At 43.5% G+C, this 20,116-nt stretch overlaps 1 protein-coding gene across 1 annotated transcript in view; it reads right to left on the bottom strand.

Moving 5' to 3' along the window:
- The window catches only part of LOC115787873 (glutamate receptor ionotropic, kainate 5-like), a 128,985-nt gene extending 116,960 nt beyond the window's left edge, over positions 1-12,025 (bottom strand). The window contains exon 1 of the mRNA XM_030740641.1: positions 11,917-12,025. Within this exon, the coding sequence (XP_030596501.1) occupies positions 11,917-12,025 (109 nt within the window). The remainder of the gene's footprint in view (positions 1-11,916) is intronic.
- Between the last annotated feature and the right edge of the window lie 8,091 nt (positions 12,026-20,116).

The following is a 20,116-nucleotide window of genomic DNA, read 5'->3' as shown; positions in this document are numbered from 1 at the left end:
GTAAAACTCCTTTTATCGAGGCAAAAAGAGCTCTGCAGACTTGATTTTATTTCACCCCTGGAGGCGGTGTACCTTCACTAAAAACTGCCAAATAGGTTTTCTTGTCACTTCCCAGCTCCGAGCTCCATGTAGTTGACATTATTTGATATGAGCGTGGAAATCTGGACTCTGGGGTCCGCAGGTAGGTCGACATCAACAAGACGAGACAAAAAGGAGAATAAAAACAACCAATGGCTCTGCTGGCTTATGGCTGGAATCACAGCGCTGCTGCAATCCTCTCGTGGCCGCTGGCTTTTCGAGGCAAACGAGACACCACCACGCTCATGTTATTGAATGAGTGAGTTCATGATTTTACCGGACACTGATTTTTTTTTTTTTCCTACCCTGGTGACATAAAATTTAGTTTCCTTAGTGAGCCGTGAAGTGGTGGGAAAAATAACCCCTGAAGAACAGTTCTTAGAGTCAAACAGAGTTAGAGCTGTGGGATCTGATATCTGTTATTTCTGCTCATTTACTGTCTGTCTACAGCTATCCAGTTTCAGAAACGTGGTGATTTGGCTCCAGGTTTATCATTATCAGTCATTTGGTCCAAGATGCCTCAACAGCTGCTGGATAGATTTAGATAAAGTTTGGTTGACAGACTCATCTTCAACCCAGGAAGAATGTAAATGTGCACACATCTGAGATGTGGCAAAAATCCTCGAGAATTTGTGGGTCCCCCAAAGAAAAGTCTGACAAAATAGTCCCTTTGCTGTTTTTACCTATGTGCAAAATTCAGTAGCCTCACTGAACACCCGAGGACCTACAGACTTGGAGCCGTACCCTACACCCAACAGATCCTGAGAATTTACATGATCTTTGGTCATTTTAATCTAAAGACTTCTGAGATACTAAATTGTGATGTTTTTGAGTTTACGGTTTGCCTACGGCAGCACAGTGAGGTTTGGCAGTTTTCTCTGGCACAAAAACTCAAATGTACACAATCCAATCTCCCCTCCATTTTTTAACACAGGTCAAAGATAACACTGAGGACACATTTTCCTGAGATGCAAATATAATTCATTTGTAATCAGTTGTTTGTACATTTTAAGAAGAACATCCACACACCGCTGCTCTGCCTGCATGTTTTTTTTTTTTTTTTTAGTATCCCAAAAATGGCAAGCACATACAAGGATGGCTTTAATATGCTCAGAAATCAGGTAGAACTGATGGACATTTTTTCTACTAAAGGTATAACATTTATATTCAGTTTGGGTTTCCCTCCAAAGTGAGACATTTGCCTTTTGAAATAAAAACTGACACCATAAGTGAGGAAATAACTGCTGCCCAAATGGTGAAAAATGTACTTTGAGTTCATTTTTAAAAGATAAATCTGCAGTGACAAACTACCTTTTACACACTGGCTCCTCTGTAGTTTAGAGATATTTAATGATGAACATAAGCTAATGATTCCTTCAGAAAGACTGATAGCACAGGCTGAAATAATTCATGGCACTTTTTAGCAGCAGTTGAAGGACACTGATGCTGCTGAATTGTTAAAATCCTTCACTGCAATATTTATGCTCCCCACTTGGTTTTTAATCCTGCTACAGGAGGAAGTATCTGCATGATGATGTCACTTAGATTAATCTGCATGCTCCTTTGATTGTAAACACTGTAAGTCACCCTTTCACATCAGTAACTGCTGCACTCAAACGCAATCCAGTGTGACAACCAAGCAGAAACCTCTGTGGCTGAAAAATGAAGCCAACATTGGAAGGACCAGAAACTGCAGATCCTCCAGACCGTCTGAGAAGGCTGAGCTCCAGTTTGGCTGAGTGAAATTTGAGGATTTGCTGTGGATGTTACTGAGCGCTGATTAGCAGGTATCTGAGTCTGTGTCATGCTCACAGTCTATGGCTGTATAGCTTTCTAACCAACCTAGCTAACATTACACGAAAAGTTAGCAATCTACTCTCACCAAGTGTAGTCCACTGACTAAGAAAAAAGTTGATAAAAAGCTAAAATGCTGAAACTGAGGCCAAAGGAGACAAACCAGTGCATAATGGTGATCGACCTACAACTGGAGGTGGAGGAATCGTTGATAAGATGGTGCTAATAAAGGAACCCTGTGGAGTTTCTATCATTCTTGGCCATCTTTTCACAGACAGCTAAACCAGGAATGTAAAAGATGAAAATGTTTCAATGCAAGTTTCAACTGTTTAAGAAATGAAAGCCTCTTTGTTAGACCTCATGCCAACAGTGAGTTCATTTCAAGAGAAATTCCACAGTATGGAGCACTTTTGTATGGCTTCTTTCATATTAAAGTATTTGCAGGTATTTACACTTTAAAATTTTCATTTTCAGACATTAAAGTTTGACCCGTGTTGCATAAAAGAAGTGATCATCAATATGTTAATCCTTACGAACAGCAGACACATACAATCAACAGCGTTCTGATTCTCAGCAGTGAGAACACCTGAGCAGGAACAGGTGGGGGCGTTTTATTGACCTGTGAACTGGCGACTCAGCTGGAGACATAAACTCAAAGTTCCTCTAATTACAGACGCCGTCTTCGATCCCATCTGGGTCGTTTCTCTGCACGGCGATAAGTCAGCTCGCATTTGACTGATAACTGGAGCCGAGTCATGTGGTTTGATTGCTGTTCATGAGACGTGGTGCTTATAATTGTTTTTATTGAGGTTTGTTATCACAGATTAAAGATAACACTGAGGACACATTTTCCAGAGATGTTATTCATATAAATAATTCATTTGTGAACAGTTGTTTGTACATTCGTCCACACGCTGCTGTTATATCAGCGTTTCAGTCACAGGATGTTGTTCATGCACTTTTTTCAGTAATTTTCTTTGTTTTTTAGTATCCCAACATTGACAAGCATATACAAGGATCTGGATCAGAAAACAGTCTATCAAAAATTATTGACTATTAAAATTTTAAAAGATAGTCAGCAAAAGAAAATGAGCAGAAAAGTTTTGAGCCAGTACAAATCTATTTTTGTCCAGCGGCAGAAACACGTCAAACGTGAGAATATTTTCCCACCAGCACGACATGAGCGCCTGATCTAAAACAAACTGCACGTCTTTGACTGAAAAATGACTTCTCGCAGTCGTGTGACTGTCAGCGAAGCAGGAGCAGTGTGGCGTTTCACCGTCACAGTTCAGTCCGCCTTAAACAAAGTGCCTCTCAGATTATCTGCCATGTCTGAACCAAGCATCTGCCATTTTTCATGCAAACAGAGCCGCACACACATTTAGCTCACTTTGTATGATTACAGAGTCTCACTGCGCTCTCTGAGGGCACTTTGAGCCTTTCAATATATGCATGAGCTCTTGTGCATCATGTTGTGATACAGACTGCAAAAAGGATACAACAAATGGTGAAATTAGTGAACAGCACAAAGAAACACTGTTTTTTCTGCCAGGATGTGTCTCATCTTATGACCTCCACCACGGAGGTCATGTGATTAATTTGCTTTGCTTGTTTTTAACTGAAATACTGAAAAAGTTGTGGACAACTTTAAAGGTTTCCAGAGGTGCAGCTTAGAAGTGATGGAGCTTTGGAGTCGATGTGGATCTGGATCATTGAACCTTTAGAAGCACATCTTCACAGATATACAGCATACATATGAAACTGAAAGATGAAAAATTGGGAGACATTGTCTTTTGTCTTCAAGGAAATATCACAAAGCAATCCAGGTCCATACATCCTTCATCTCCTGTAGATGAAATCTGAAGGCCTGGCAGAGGTACGCAGTCTTTTCTTCACTCCTGTCCTCCACATCAGGCGAGCAGATTGTCCTTCACTGCGGGCACCAGTACATGTGTGGAAATTAATGCGCTTTTATTTTGCTTTGTTTTCTTTTATTTCAATTTATTTATTTATTAAACATATTACACTTATATTATATTACATTTTTCTCTTTGCCCTCTGTTTAACCTTTACTCTATATTCACACATATATCCAATTCTTACATTTATGCATTGAGAATCCATCTGAATAAATTTCATGTGTATATAAAAGTCCCTGACAAAGACCATTTGTCTGTGCAGACGAGTTTGATACGGAGCCATTTTTCCAGCCTGTTTCTCAGCACCAGAACAGATTTTTATGAACGTGTGTGTGTGTGTGTGTGTGTGTGCCTCCTGATGGTTTCCTGCCACAGCAGCAGATAAAGGCGGCCTCCACAATCCATCACAGGACAAACGAAACCAGCATTTGACTGCTGACAGTCTCCCATCACGGTCAGAGTCCTTGAATTACCAAAACACTTTCCCACAGTCCTTTTTATTTCCCAGCCACTGAATCATGAACCCTGAAAATTTGGTTATAGCGGAGTGTGTTGGAGTGGAACTAAATTAGATTTTACAGCACCTGAAGAGAGAAGTGTGGCTGAAAGGAAACATTCATGCACCTGAAACAGCCAGAATGAATTTTTGGTTGACAAAAATGACAAAAATGAAAGTCTGAATGTTGATTTTTCCCTTTTGAGCCAACAGTTTTTTCACTGTAACGGGGAAAAGGTTGATGTTTCTTCCTATCAGCTAATAAGCAGCTGACAGAGAAATGCCTTGCTCAAAAGCAGCTGATCAAAAAGACAGTAACAGTGTTGGTCTAAGGTTTTATTTGTTGACAGTTCCTGTACATGACACTCCTATAAGAACCCAAATAACATCTTATGTGAACATGACAGGGTAGGAACAGAACAACTCAGAGCCTGGAAGACGGGATTGATCTAAGCTGTGAGGTAATCAGATGAGTCAATACTGAAGTGCCACTGTGTTTAGGAAGGACAGGCCGTGCACGACATTTCTGTATACGGCTCACTGAATCAATCTCGCGCTGAGGTCAATCACCAACGTTCAGGAATATACGTGAAGGCTCTTGAGAGGCCCCCAGAGAGTGACCAGTGAGGGTCCTTTTCTCCACACAAGATGAATAATATTTGTCATTCATCACACAGGAATGAAAGGGCAACTCTTCAGCACATGACGAGGATTTCCACAAAACCAAAGCCATGGTTAAACTGAAGAGATAATGATAATATTTAGCAAGCATTATTAAAATGGTATGCTTCACCTTTTAGAGCAGACACATTCTGCTTTTCCTGCCTCTCTCATTCCTTTCTCATTTTCTCTCATATACTGTATATACAGTAGACTTACTGTTTCATGCTGGAGAGTCACACTGAATATGGCCAAAGTTCCATACATGAGTAATCCCAGTGAGCCAAAACCTGAGGCTTCAGACTGCTCTAAACTCTCAGTTTCATACACTTTTTTCTGCTCCTGGACCTGTACGACAGAGAGAGGATATCGCCCAGGTTCAGTTCAATTCAATTCAGTTCTATTCGATTCAATTCAATTTATATAGTGCCAAATCACAACAGTCACCTCAAGGTGCTTTATATTGTAAGGTAAAGACCCAATAAAGAAAAAACAATAATCAAATGACCCTCTATAAGCAAGAACTCGGTGACAGTGGGAAGGAAAAACTCCCTTTTAACAGGAAGAAACCTCCAGCAGAACCAGGGTCACCTGATCCAGCCCTAACTATAATCTTGATCATAAAGGAAAGTTTTAAGCCTAATCTTAAAAATAGAGAGGGTGTCTGTCTCCTGAATCCAAGCTGGGAGCTGGTTCCACAGAAGAGGGGCCTGAAAGCTGAAGGCTCTGCCTCCCATTCTACTCTTAAGTATCCTAGGAACTACAAGTAAGCCAGCAGTCTGAGAGCGAAGTGCTCTGTTGGGGTGATATGGTACTATGAGGTCTTTGAGATAAGATGGGGCCTGATTATTCAAGACCTTGTAGGTGAAGAGAAGGATTTTAAATTCTATTCTAGATTTAACAGGGCAAGCTGATAATAATGAATTACAATAGTCCAGCCTAGAAGTAATAAATGCATGAATGAGCTTTTCAGCATCACTCTGAGAAAGGATGTTTCTAATTTTAGAAATATTGCACAAATGCAAAAAAGCGGTCCTACATATTTGTTTAATATGTGCATTGAAGGACATATCCTGGTCAAAAATGACTCCACGATTTCTCACAGTGTTACTGGAGGCCAAAGTAATGCCATCCAGAGTAAGTATCTGGTTAGACACCATGTTTCTAAGATTTGTGGGGCCGAGTACAAGAACTTCAGTTTGATCTGAATTTAGAAGCAGGAAATTAGAGGTCATCCAGGCCTTAATGTCTTTAAGACATGAATGCAGTTTAATTAATTGGTGTGTGTCATCTGGCTTCATGGATAGATAAAGCTGGGTATCATCTCTATAGCAATGAAAAAGCATGCTATGCCTTTAAATAATCCTGCCTGAGGGAAGCATGTATAATGTAAATAGAATTGGTCCTAGCACAGAACCCTGCGGAACTCCTTAAATAACCTTAGTGTGTGAAGAAGTCTCCCCATTTACATGAACAAATTGGAGTCTATTAGATAAATATGATTCATGGTCAACAGTATCAAAGCTGCACTGAGGTCCAACAGGACAAGCACAGGGATGAGTCCACTGTCAGAGGCCATGAGAAGATCATTTGTAACCTTCACTAATGCTGTTTCTGAATCCTGACTGAAACTTTAAGCCCTAGTATGATTCAAACAGGTGAATTACACAGGCTGTAAACATGCTTGTTTCTGCTGTAATGTTTTGACATGGGAATCTATGGGGACTGACTCAATGATGGCGCCTCTGCTGGACTGCAGAGGAGCTGCAGGTTCTGGTACTCGAAGGCTGGCGATTGCTGTGGGAATGAGATGAAAGCCTGCTGCACGCTTCCTGCTGCACGCTTCCTGCTGCACGCTTCCTGCTGCACGCCTCCTGCTGCACGCTTCCTGCTGCACGCTTCCTGCTGCACGCCTCCTGCTGCACGCCTCCTGACTTTTTCATGTTCACTGAATCATTGCTGAAGGTCAAATTACAACTTTTGCTATTTTCACTGAACTCCACTTATATAAGACAAAAAGAAGCAATGTGAAGGAAATGCATGCTTCCTTGTGTATGTGTGTCAGATAATTGTATGTGTGTGTGCAGCAGTCAGCTGGTATTAATGGAAGAGTTAAAGGTGAGTCATTACAAATCGCCAGGCGACCTCGTTGCCATGGTAGCCCTCGTGTAAGTGCCCGCCAGTTTTGTTAAAGCCCTGTGAGATAGAAAAGCAACAGGGATTTGAACTTGAGGGTGAGCGATGAACAGGAAAAAAATCCTTATCGGCTCCAAGGAGAGAGCTGAACTTTTACTTCCAGTGTTAAGTCTCGGCTTTTATAGGAGTTAATCTTCCTCTGCGGGACGAGAAAGGAGAGGTGCTGATAGCAGAGTGGTGCTCAGGCCTCGCTGCGGATCACGAAGGGAAGTCACGGCGATGCTCCCTGATCCAATTTCGTCTTGAATTTAGTTGCGCTTTCAAATGAACCAACCCAGGACAGAAACAAGAAGAGGAGGGAGGGAGAAGAATCAACGCAGAGCAAGCGAGTAGCGGGAACAAAGGGAGGCCTCCAGGGGCTCGTAACAAGACAAACAAAGCAAAGAGATAGTGTGAGAGGAATCAAGATGGCAAACAGACGGCGGTGGGTAGTGAGAGGAGAAACAAAACGAGAGCGAAACACACGAGGAGAGAGAGACTCAAAAACAGCAAAACGGAGTAATGAGTGCAAAAATAGAGGTGATGTTTTTATCAGTTCATACGTTCACAGAGAGGAGAGACGGGGACACACACACACACACACACACACACACACACACACACACACACACACACACACACACAACTCTCACCATTTTAAAGTGCTCTGTTATCATTCAGTGTTATCTTATGGAAATGCATGTAAAAGGCTTGTCCACACCACATGGGTTTTTTTATCCTATAGAAAATCTGCTGCTTAACTTCCTGAAATGCTTCATGTGTACTTAAGGGATTTATTTTGTGTCACTTATCTATGTCATCATGTAACACACTGGCTTAGTGCTGGCCTGGCAGCTAGTTTGACATGGCAAAGTGGCCCAGCCTCACATTGGAATCTGCCATCATTTCTCTTTTGTCTGAGGACACTTTTTTTCTCATTTAGAGCTTCTTCATTATGACAAACACCAGCGTTAATTTGGTCAATGAGTGCAATCACAGTAAAAGAAGCTAAGGTAGAGCAGGATACAAGGTTTAAATCCCATCTAACCAACCTCTGGTCCCTAATAACCAAAGCCTTCACATTTATTTCTGCAGATCCAGATAGAGGGAACAACAGGCCCAAACACACGGGGAGAAGCTGACGCCGGGCGAGAAACAAAGACCGATCCAGGTAGTCAGTAATGATCACCTGCAGAAAGAGCCTTGAAGGGGCCCTGAGCAGAATTTGATTTGGGGCCCCGTTCATACCACTTCATTGTCCCCTGAACCTAACCCTTACTAATGCGGGAGGGTTAAAGTTGATTACTATTTTTTTAGGATGCATTACTGTTACAGCCTCATGTACATAAGCCCACTGACAAACAATGTATTTTCAATTCAATTCAATTCAACTCAACTTTATTTATACAGTGCATGCATGAATAAAGCCGAGATTTGCCCAGCTAGCATGTCCCGTCCACTGAACCACTACCTGAGTGAGACAACGTGACAAAAAACAGGAGGACACAGAAAATATATACACACAAGGTAATCAGGGAGATAGGACACACCAGGAAGCACAGCTGAACAAGACCAGGGGAGTAAAACTGAGTACAATGAAACAAAGGACTGCCAAAGTAAAACAGGAAGTAGACATAAAAACGAATGCTGACTATACAACACAGGGAAGCAGATACACTGAGGGACTACAACACCTACACTAGAGGAAACAGTCCCAGGCTGAGACTGCATGTGGACTTTACAGGACTAAATAAGTATGTTTGCAGAGAAAAGTACGTACTGCCGTCAGTCGATAAAAGCCAAAGTGTTCAGTAAACTGGACGCCAACATGGGGTTTTGGCAAATCCCCTTATCGAAGGACTCAGCCAAGCTCACAACATTCATAACACTGTTTGGGCGATTCCACTTTAATCGCCATCCCTTCGGCATCAATTCTGCACCTGAGCACTTGCAGCGCACAGTGGCAGAGGTTATTGAAGGACTGGTGGGAGGAATTCAACCAGGAGGAACATGATGCCAGCCTCCATGCTACACTGCAACGGCTGGAAAAAGCAGGTTTAACACTGAATGTGGAAAAGTGTGAGTTCTCACGGAGTACGTTTCCTTCTTAGGTCACATCATCTCAGATTCAGGCATCAGCCCTGATCCAAAGAAAACTGAGTCAATTATGGACATGAAAAAACCAAGTAATGTGGCAGAACTGAGGAGCTTTCTGGGCACGGTGAACCAAGTGGGCAAGTTCATTCCCCATTTGGCTGAAAAGGACGAGGCCCTGCAGGAGCTGCTGTCAAAAAGAAACAGTTGGTACTGGGGCACAGACCAGGACAAAGCATTCAAAACTCTAAAAGAGGCATTGACCTCACCCCCAGTACTGGCCATGTATGACCCGAAGAGGGACTCTAAAGTTTCTGCAGATGCTTCATCATACTGACTGGGGGGGGGGGGGGGGGGTGTTCTTCTCCAGATATGGGAGGAAGGCTGGAGACCGGTAGCTTATGCTTCACGGTCACTTTCTCCAACGGAGCAACGCTACGCACAGGTGGAAAAGAAGCTTTAGCCCTTACTTGGGCATGTGAACGTTTTTGGGATTTCCTCATAGGGAAACACTTCTGCTTAGAAACAGATCACAAGCCTCTCATTTCCCTGCCGGGAGGACAAGCTTTGGACCTTCTTCCACCAAGGATTCAGTGTTTCAGGATGAGACTCCTGTGCTACTTGTATGAAATACAGTCTGCCCCAGGTAAATCACTCTGGACAGCAGACAACTTGTGCCGTTCACCTATTAAAAGACCAATGTCCCATTCTGACAAGGAACTAATGGAGGACACGGACATCTATGTGGACAATATCATTGCAAATCTGCCAGTTAGTGCTTCGTACTTGGACACACTGAAAGGACAGTTACAGAGTGATAACATTTGTGCACGTGTCATGAAGATGTGCACACAAGGATGGCTGAATCAGGCAAAACAGGAACAACTGCTGAAACATTACTGCCCAGAACGTGCCGCTCTGACTGCTGCTTAAGGGCTCACAACTTGTTATCCCTTCAGCGATTCACAACGATGTGTTAGAAAAGCTTCATGAGGGACATCAAGGAGTTGTTAAGTGCAGAGCCTGTGCTCAGCAGTCAGTGTGGTGGCCTGGACTCAGTCAGAAAATAAGTGAAATGGTGCTAAAATGTAGAACATGTATACAGGAAAGAGACAATCACAGCAAACCACTCATACCTTCCCAGCACCCAGCCCGCCCATGGCAAAAATTAGAAACCAGATCTTTTTGAGTTGGGAGGGAAAATGTATCTTCTTGTTGTGGACTATTTTTCTAGATATGTTGAAATAGCCCTCCTAAAGGGGACAAAAACAAATGATATCATAGCGCATCTTAAGTCCATTTTTTAGCCCGACATGGTATCCCAGAGGTTTGAATGTTGGATAATGGACCACAGTATTCTGGGCAAGTTTCTGAGTCTTTTGCTGCCTCATATGGGTTTGAACACATCATCAGCATCCCAAGATTTCCACAGAGTAATGGGGAAGTGGAGCGCTCAGTACAAACTGTGAAAAACCTGTTAAAGGACCCTTATTTAGCTTTTCTTGCTTATAGAGCTACACCGCTGCAGAATGGATACAGCCCTGCTGAGCTCTTGATGGGCCGACAGTTACGCACAACACTGCCAGCACTTCCCTCTACATTGATCCTGCACTGCCGGACAGCGACAACTTGGCTCAAAAGGAAAATAAAAAGAGGATGATGGACAATGCTAACTTCAACAGGCATCATGGTGCCAAACCTTTGAGTGACCTATCACCAGGAGAACAAGTTTGGGTCACAGATGCAAAAACATCTGTGATCCAAAATCATGCCACACCAAGATCCTACACAGTGGATTTACCCCAGGGATCAGTGAGGCGAAATCACATGCATTTGATTCCCTTACATTCAACTTTGCAAGATAAGACTGTGGAAATGGGGTTGACCGGAGTTCCTATAGAGCAGGCTTCATCAGCTGTTTCACCATCTGTTACTTCTGCAAAAGCTAATGTTGTGAGGCCAAGATCAGGGAGAATATTAATGAAGCCTACTAAACTGGATATTTAAGATCAGAAGGAAAGTTAAAGGTTAAAAAAAAAAAAGAAGAGACAAAGGACTGGTAACAGGTTGGATTTAAGATTGACTGAGTTATGTTTGAATTACATTTAGAAAAAGGCTACAAGTTTGGACTTTGCCTTTGTTCAACTTAAGAACACGACAGTGGCTTTACAGCACATGCATTCTCTTCACTGATCACACTTCTTGATGTAATTTAACTTAAAGTAGGAATGAAGCAGCCTGAATGATTAGACATGAAAATCATCACTGTCAGTGTGATAAGTGGACAAAGACCCACTGAGGCACAGGTGCTGAAGGGCCCGGATGCTGAGCAAAGATTGTGTTGCGGGCTTGTTCACCCTGAGCCGGCGCATTTGCACAGTTCAGATGATCTCCTCTGAATATTCTTACTCTCACTCTTCAGGATGTTAAAGCAGAGCATTGCTCTGATGGTCTCTGCAGACCCAGCTCACCAGCAGTCGTCCTCCACAAGGCACTCATGTCAGTTTGAAACAGAAGTCCTGTTTGCTCTACAAATTTAAATCAGGTAGTTTTTTTTTTTTATGGGCCTGTGCCTGGAATTTTTGGATCACCTGCAAAAGCCTGCAAAAGCCTGCTCAGCGATGGCGAAGCTCAGAACATGTAGTTTGTTCTGGATACTAACGGGTGCTGTGGGATTCAAACCCATGTGATGTTACTCACCCATGCGGAGCGCAGAGAGGGTGTTGGCCTGGCTGAAGGAGAGAGGCGCCATAGTCAGCAGCAGGGCGACAGCGTAAATCGACAGCAGCAGTGCTGGCAGAGCCGGCATCTTCCACTGCTCCTCATGGAGAATGGTCTGCTGGCTGCCTGTACCGCCACCTGCAGGACAGGAGGACGAGTGAGATTTATGATGGTGTCACTTTAACCACTGAACTCACAGGTTTCACATGTTCATCAATCACCGGCAGAACAGACTCTGACAAATGAATAAAGCATGTTCCACAAGTGTGTGTGTGTGTGTGTGTGTATATATATATATATATATATACCAGCCAAAAAGGTTTGGACACACTCCGGTCTGATACCTCCTGCTTGCCACATCATCTAAAAGTTATATTTTTTGGAAAAATTAGGAAACTTGTGCACTAATATTTTTTCTGCCTATATGATTTTTTCCAGCAGAAACTCATTTGTCTGATTATTCTACCACATGAATGCACAATTAGTGTTACCTGTTCTTACTTGAATGATTAACTGGGCTTCATTACAGCAGAGCAGGAGGGAAGATAATGACAGTTTAAGCAGCTCAGCCCGAGCAGAGAAAGACAAGATTTAGAAGTGTTTTTGTTTGAACGGAGAGCTTCGATTTGCAGGAAAAATCTGCTCATTTCCCAGCTTTATAAATGATCTAAATGATCAGCTTAATGTGGAAATCATGAGAGGAAAGAAGGAGGACTGAGAGAGAAGTGAACAGCAAAAAGAAAAGAAATGATTGAGTCAGGAAAGGAAAAGAAGAGCCAGACAGAAAATGTTGGAGAATAAAAGTGTGAGAGATCCAGAGATGATGGCATGCTGCACAGAGAGAGCATTTTAAAATGGCTGAGCAAAGGGGCATGACGAAACAAGTCCAAATCTTCAAAGTAGATTAGAGACACTGAAGCAAGCTTTTTTCATCAGCACATTTGTGTGTGTGTGTGTCTGTGTGTGTTCTGCATGTTTGCACGAAGCAACACATCGAGCGCAGCGCACCAACAGCATCCCACCCAGCATACAGCTGCTCTGTACGTGATCTCTGCGTGGACAGTTAGGTTCCTCTACCCCCCCCCCCCCCCCCCCCCCCCCCCTTCCCCCGACACACACACACACACACACACACACACGCACCACAGCATTGCCTTTGATTGGTTTAACCATCCCTGTGCTAAATGTTTATCGCTGCCCCACCAATGAGGCGTCCCACATGAATTTAAATGCAATGAACTGAAATTGTCTGGAGCTGATCGGGACGAGTCTCGCTCTCTGCCATCACACTGAGAGATGAAGACTGAAAGATAAAAGATTGTTTCTGCTGCCAGTGATAAAGACGGCAATGACAATAATGATAAAACTGTTTTCATTTATCAGTCGTTTAGACTGATAGATGGCTAGTATTTGTCCTGATTATTATCGGCTGTGTTGATGAGTGGAGTTTTGTCTCCTCAGAGTTTGGATGTTTAAAGCGAATGTTATCAGTCCTGATCAGAGACAGAGGGGTTACAGAGACCATTTTTCCAAGTCGTGACAAAATGATTTAGTTTAGTTTTGATAGTGTGCATTGAGGGAAAGCTCCTCCTGAGACACCCTGAGGTGTTCCCAGACCAAATAAGACCTACAAACATCATACAAACATCACCAAGTTAAAGTGGATTTATTCATTTCCAGCTCCACATTTTCATTCTTAGATGTTACTAGCTTTGTGTGATTCACAGTTAAAAATAACTTATACTGGATGTTTGTGCCGCCCCTCAGCTCCTGCCCTGCACGAAACACGTCATTTTAGCTCCTCCCCCTTTAAGTCCACCCTCCCCTTGTCTGCCTCTTGTAAACAGAAGGTTGATGGGTGGAGTTCCCGTAGATCAGGGATCCTCAAATCCAGGCCTCGAGGTCCGGTGTCCTGCAGGTTTTAGATGTGTCTCTGCTGCAACACACCTGAGTCAAATATAGAAGTCATTAGCAGGATTCTGGAGAACTTGACTGCATACTGAGGAGGTCATTTAGCCATTTGATTCAGGTGTGCTGGATCAGGGACACATCTAAAAGCTGCAGGACACCGGACCTCGAGGCCTGGATTTGAGGATCCCTGCCGTAGATGCACGTCTGAGGTCATCATATAAGCATCTAACTTTGACCTTGTTTATGATAAGCTTCCACCATCAGATATAAGAGACAGACAGTAAGATAAAATATTTCAGAGCCAGTCCACATTTGGCTCTCAACAAAAAAAGTCTCAGTAGACAGAATCTGCATGAGCCAATCAGTGAAGTGCAGCAGCCTCAACCATAACCAGCCTTTTATCACCTGTACCACTTTTTTCAGGTGGAAATGTGTGGAACTGGTTTTAGACGGGGCTCAGAAAGGCATTTTTGAACCCGTTTCATTTATATTCTAGACGAGGAGAACCCAGAAAATATGCATCCTGCCTCTGGTTTCACTGTTTCCCTGATTCAACAAGCAGCGCGGAGAGAAGCCTTGAAGTTTGTTACACGTCCGGGACAAACAAACATTTCTTTGTGGTTGACAGTCACATGCAATCACTTATTAACAAATCGCGACTAAAGGAACACGCTGACTGGCAAAAGTCCCACTCTTATTTTTTGACATTTAAGGAAGCCTTCATTGTGTTCCTGACGTGCTCTCCACAACATCTGCTGAGTTTTTTTGTCTTTCTAGCATTTCCAACAAACTCTCAGGAGAAAGGTGAGTTTCCAGGAGAGCTCTTCTGAACCATTTCCCCTCTTCCTGTCTTTTAGTTATTCCAGTCGTGATGCCGGCCATGGCGGTGGGTGGACCTCAGACACCATCCCTCAAACAAGCAATTTAAACACGGAAAATGTCAGTCTAGTGCTCAGCAGGCTGCCTGATAAATTGCTTTCTTTACACCAGAGATAGAATTTAAAATACTAAAATAGTAGAGACCCCACTTACTGTATATGGGTTATCTCCACCACCATATACAGATGTTTAGCAAGCAGAAAGGACCTCACACTGAATGAGTGCAATAACAACACATAGAGGTCAACAGAAAGAGACATTTGTCAAAGATTTTCTTGTAAGTTTATACAGAAGTTGTAAGAACCAGGAGATTAACATTAGTTAGAGTTTGTCCTGACTACCAAAAAAGGGGGAGGAGCTAAAATGGTCAGACTGGATGATCTGAGGGGCTGCACCAAGGCCCAGGATCAGATAAATGAGGATTATTATGAATCATACAAAGATATTACTGTAGAGTCCAAATAGAACAGCTGCACCTCAAAAGCCCTGAGATTTTTCAACCTCCACATTCACAGTTCCCTTTTGCCCAAAAGTAATGTCTAATCTTCAAGTCCACAGCAGCTGTGCAACAATCACGTCTTTCCCAGAGAAAATAAGACGAGGCCACTGAAAGTGTGGAGGAGAAGAAAGGAAACAACAAAGACAAAAAACAGACAATCTGAGTGACAGTAAATTGGGCAGACGGAGACGTGATGGTGAGATGAGACAGGAAATGAGGAACGGCTGCAGGCACAAATAAACAAATTATGACAACAATTAATTAGGGTCTTTCCTACAGGAAGTGCTATCATGTCAGCTAGCGAACAGAGCCAGCGGGACCCCGCTGATACAAACCGCCACCGCAGTTCACTGCAGCAGCTCGGAGGCTAATCACAGCCGCAACTCCATTAGCTGCCTTCAATGCCATCTCATTTCACTGCGGAGGCATTTAGCTGACACTCATTCGAGGCGACTTACAGCGAGTGCAACAAAGCACGAGGCTTTAAAGTCCCGCTTCATCAAGTGAAGATGGCGAGGGTCACACACCAACAAATATTCCTGAGGACATATGAGATTTGGGGATGAACAAAGCAGCTGAGAATCAGAGGTTACTGGACTGTCACAGAACAAGTCAGACAGAAAGGACGTGCCAGATAATTTGAAAATATAGTTTTTCTGAGGAGGAACCCCGTGCAGCCACAGGGAGGACACGCAGCCTTCCCGCCGTGAGGCCACAGTGCACATCACTGCCACCCAACTTCTGACGTCACAGAGAAGGAAACAAATCCACCAAGTCACTGAAAAACCTTCAGGGTTAGCGTTTAGCTACATAAGCATAGTTTCAGCAATGATCTGTATTACATCAGTGGTGTCATATGCATCTTGTCCCTACAGTTCTTTTCTTTAAAGATTTCCATTTGGGCATGCAGGAGTGGATACAAACAACACCAGCCGGGTCACAAAGTCAGCCTAGCTACGGCCCATCCAACTGTGGTTATTTCAGCCAGCCATCATCACTGTGAAGTCCACTCCCACACTGTCACACTGTCCACCCAACATCCCAGAGTGTCAAATACTGCCATTCGATTCATGTTGCTGCTGTTACAGAGTCGTGCACTGATCCAGTGTTAGTCCAGGTTAGAGAGTCTAGCCTGTAGCATTGATCACTGCACTGCCCAACAATCGTACTTTATGGTCACTTGGTGTTTACGTTTACAAACACGCACTTTATGGAAAATTAGCCCAAAATGGAGCATCTTCTGCTTTGTTTCATCATGTGTCTAAAACAAAAAACAAAAAAATACCCTAAATTGAATCCTGGATGTGTTGTCGATGTGGGTGTTGAGACATTAAGGGTATGTAGCCCACTGAAACGTGAGGACCAAGGGGTCATCATCCCGTCCAGACGTGATGGGAGTGAGACTGACCCTTCAAGGCACCCATACTAAGACACACTTTGTTACAGCTTAGAGGAAACTGCTGTATCTGAAGCTCTCTTTTCTAAACTGAAAGGCTGCTATAATTAGTGCCGACTCAGCAGGGGTTACGCTTCTTGTTGTCTCCACTGGGAAATTTAAATGATGTGCTTACAAATTGAATATCTAAGGAATTGAAGGAGATTGGAATGAGGGATGGAAGCAGCAGTTCACCACCTACCATATCCACATCTGCCTGTTTAGGAAACATGATAATATGGTAAAATCTATTAAAAACCAAAAATAAACCTGGGGGATTAGCACTGATCTGACCACCACAGCCTGATTTCACACACAAACAGCACCCACCACTCTTTGTTTTGGCTCTCGCTGCTCACCAGTCAACAGAAATCCCTAAAAACTGCTTCAGAGATTTAGCTCAGCGGGACAAAAGGGATCTCCAGCATTTCTAAGCCGGACTGAAGCTGCTTCCACCGACATGAACCCATTTTCCAACACAAAGGGTTGGAAAACACGCCTTTTAAGCTTCTGAAAGTAAACCCTGCCCCATCTGCTGCTTCAACATCACAGCAGTGCCTTAAAGGTTAGATTGTAAAATGCTCTTTCCTGCTGTATGCCTGATCCACTGTTAGCTCAGTGCATTCAGCTAAAGTGAGGATATCAGGGACGGCTGAGCAGAAACTGCATTTATCCAGCACTGCATACTCATCACTGTGAAACTGCAAATGGACACAGCGGGAGGAGGTTGGGGTGGATGGTGGGCAGGCCTGAAGGCAATAAATACTTTACAGATATTTATATATAATTTAATAGCCATTATGTTTCCCTCACACACATCTGCTCTCACAAATTAAAAGTCATTTCAACCTTACCCCGATGAGGCTTCCTGATATGAAGGATGGTACCTCCCCCACCTCTCTGCAATAAAAGAGGGAAAAATAAGGCCACCCAACAAAACAGGAGGGTTCCGCATAAAGCATTTTGATTGTCTGCTAATGGCCCTTAATGCTCACCTAAATATAGGATATTAGCTTTCTCTCCCTCCAGGGGATAAGGAGATTTTGTTTTGCAGCAGTGGCATCATGAAGCACAGAGTGTTGCTGACTCAAAACACTATAATGACATGGTAATCCTCTCATTTAGCCACTGACACACAACACATTTGTGCCTTCAGAAAACCGCAGGGAGGTAGGAGGGAGGTTTGATTTCTGCACATAATGTCGTCCTTCTGAAAACTGAAACGCACACTGGTGCTTTGCAGCGCGTCCAGCAGCAGGAAACAATGAGAAGACCAGCGCCACGCTGAGTCTGTTTTTAGGCCTGTTTGCCAGCGTAAAGCTTCAATCATAACCTCAGTAAATATTTTCTAACACGGTCAGTGTGCCAACTTTCATGCAGCTCGGTTCTTAATTAAAGATTTATAAAAGCGAGCTGAAGAAGATAAGTCAGAGAGGACAGGATGAAGAGTAAATCATTCAGGAAACTTCCTGTTATACCAAAGCAGCACACACTGTCTTCTGTTACATTTGTGTGCAGCTTTCCATTCAAACACCCAGAGTTGTAGGCAGTTGTGTAAAGCATGCACTAGATTGTGTTTTAATCAGACTGACTTTTTCATCGTCTCCTAACGAGACAGCAAGTGTTCAGAAATCTTATTCTGAAGCTTCTCCCACATTTCAGTGACAGTGTCGAGTTCACAGACTGATTTAACTCTGCTTGACTGTTATCTGACCCCAGATAAGTGGAAGTGATCTGTAAAAAGAAGCAAGATCAGCCGCTCGCTTTCTCAATAAAGAGAAAGAAACAGCAGCTCCTACATTAAGGTGGAGTCAATAACAGCTGCATTTCTGCTGTTTCATGAATATTAGGACGTAACATGTGAAAACACATTGATTTAATCGCTCATGTTCACCTTTCAGCACCACGATGACCAAAAGAAAGTGGCCCAGATGACATGCGTCTGTCTCAGGCCTGGACAGTGAAGCCAGCAGGAAAGCGTCACAAACTGCAGTTCCTCTAATGGCCACATGAGGCTGGCCATTAGTGAGTGCATCCCCATAAACACCCACGTTAAACCAGCAGAAATCAACACAAGCCCTGAAGGCAGAAATGAAAAACTGCGGAAACTAAAGATGACAACAGACAAATTACACGTTCGAGCCGCTGCGGCCCTCTCACCACCATTTCCTGATACCACACACAGACAGTGGCTCATCCCACTGCAGAGAATGAACCTGATATCAAACTAGAATAAAACTGAAGCACTCTTTTGGCCCATAGTACTGAGATATTAGAATATTTAGAGTTCAGTTTCATATATGGTGAGACAGCATAAGTTCCTGCACTGCATTTATGTTACTCAGTTTACACGACACTATCTGCAGGTGCTGTACATCCTGCAGTAAAGCTTTATATAGTCTCTGGGTCCCGTTTGCAGCTTTCTGTCATTGAATAAATATCACTCAAAAATAAATATCAGCTGCTACACATGAGAAATCAGCCCCCCCTCCCCTCCCAGGACAGCTCATTCTTCATGATGTTTCAGAGCTGAAGCTGCATTCAGTTCAGTTCCAGCTGCAGCAGGATGCGCACAGTATTCATTAGTTAAATCCGTGCAGTAAAACAGCTCCTGCTGTCCCTGCTGCACGTCAGTATCAGCTGTCAAAAATCCACACCAGTGGTACCAGGAGCAGCGCATTTATTCCACCTGCTGAATTAATTAAATCTCAGTCCTGCTGAACTGTGAGTCAGGCTACAGTGCTCATGTGTAATTAGTCAGTTAGACTTACATATGCATTAAATTACACCAGCATGGATCCATATGCTCACAGTTCATCTGCACTCATGAATAAAACACCACTAAACGCAGTGACGCCTGTGAGGTTGTAGGAGCACTGTCTCCTGATCTGAGACCTAATTGGCTGAGTTTAGTAGGCCTCAATGCAACTGCTGAGCTGCAGCGGATGCAGGGATGGTGGATGAGAGGCGGATACAAGGAGGAAAACGGAAGGGAAGAGCAATTGGGGCTGATGGGAAGAAGAACGATGAAGAGTTCAGTTTCCTGGCATGTGACGGCTCTGATCCATTTTCTGTGAGGGAAAAAATAAATCATTATCTAAAGCTCATCGCTCAGTGGAAGAAAAGAAAGAGGAATCTGTCTCGGTGGCACCGTCACTGACAGACTTATCGACAACCTGAAGAGTTTCACGGCACATTATTCATCAGATAATTTAGAAATAACAGCGGGAGGTATCGACCGAGGAGGTGGCCGGAGACGAGAGGGAGCGCTGAGGACAGGGACGTTAAAGTGAAAGTTCCAGCAAGTTCACAGCTTGATCCACACGCAGGAACTCATTAGCAGGTAGGCGTGCACTGCTGTGCCCTTCAGAGCGTCGCCTCCTGTTCCTCGATAGGTCAGAGTGGCTTCATGAGCGTGAGGCCGCATTCAGATGCACTTCGGGCCTCTTATTCAT

Source organism: Archocentrus centrarchus, chromosome 11, assembly GCF_007364275.1.
Source record: "Archocentrus centrarchus isolate MPI-CPG fArcCen1 chromosome 11, fArcCen1, whole genome shotgun sequence".
Classification (NCBI taxonomy): Eukaryota; Metazoa; Chordata; class Actinopteri; order Cichliformes; family Cichlidae; genus Archocentrus; species Archocentrus centrarchus.
Note: the sequence above shows the minus strand (reverse complement) of the source record. Positions and strands in the feature narration are given on the sequence as shown.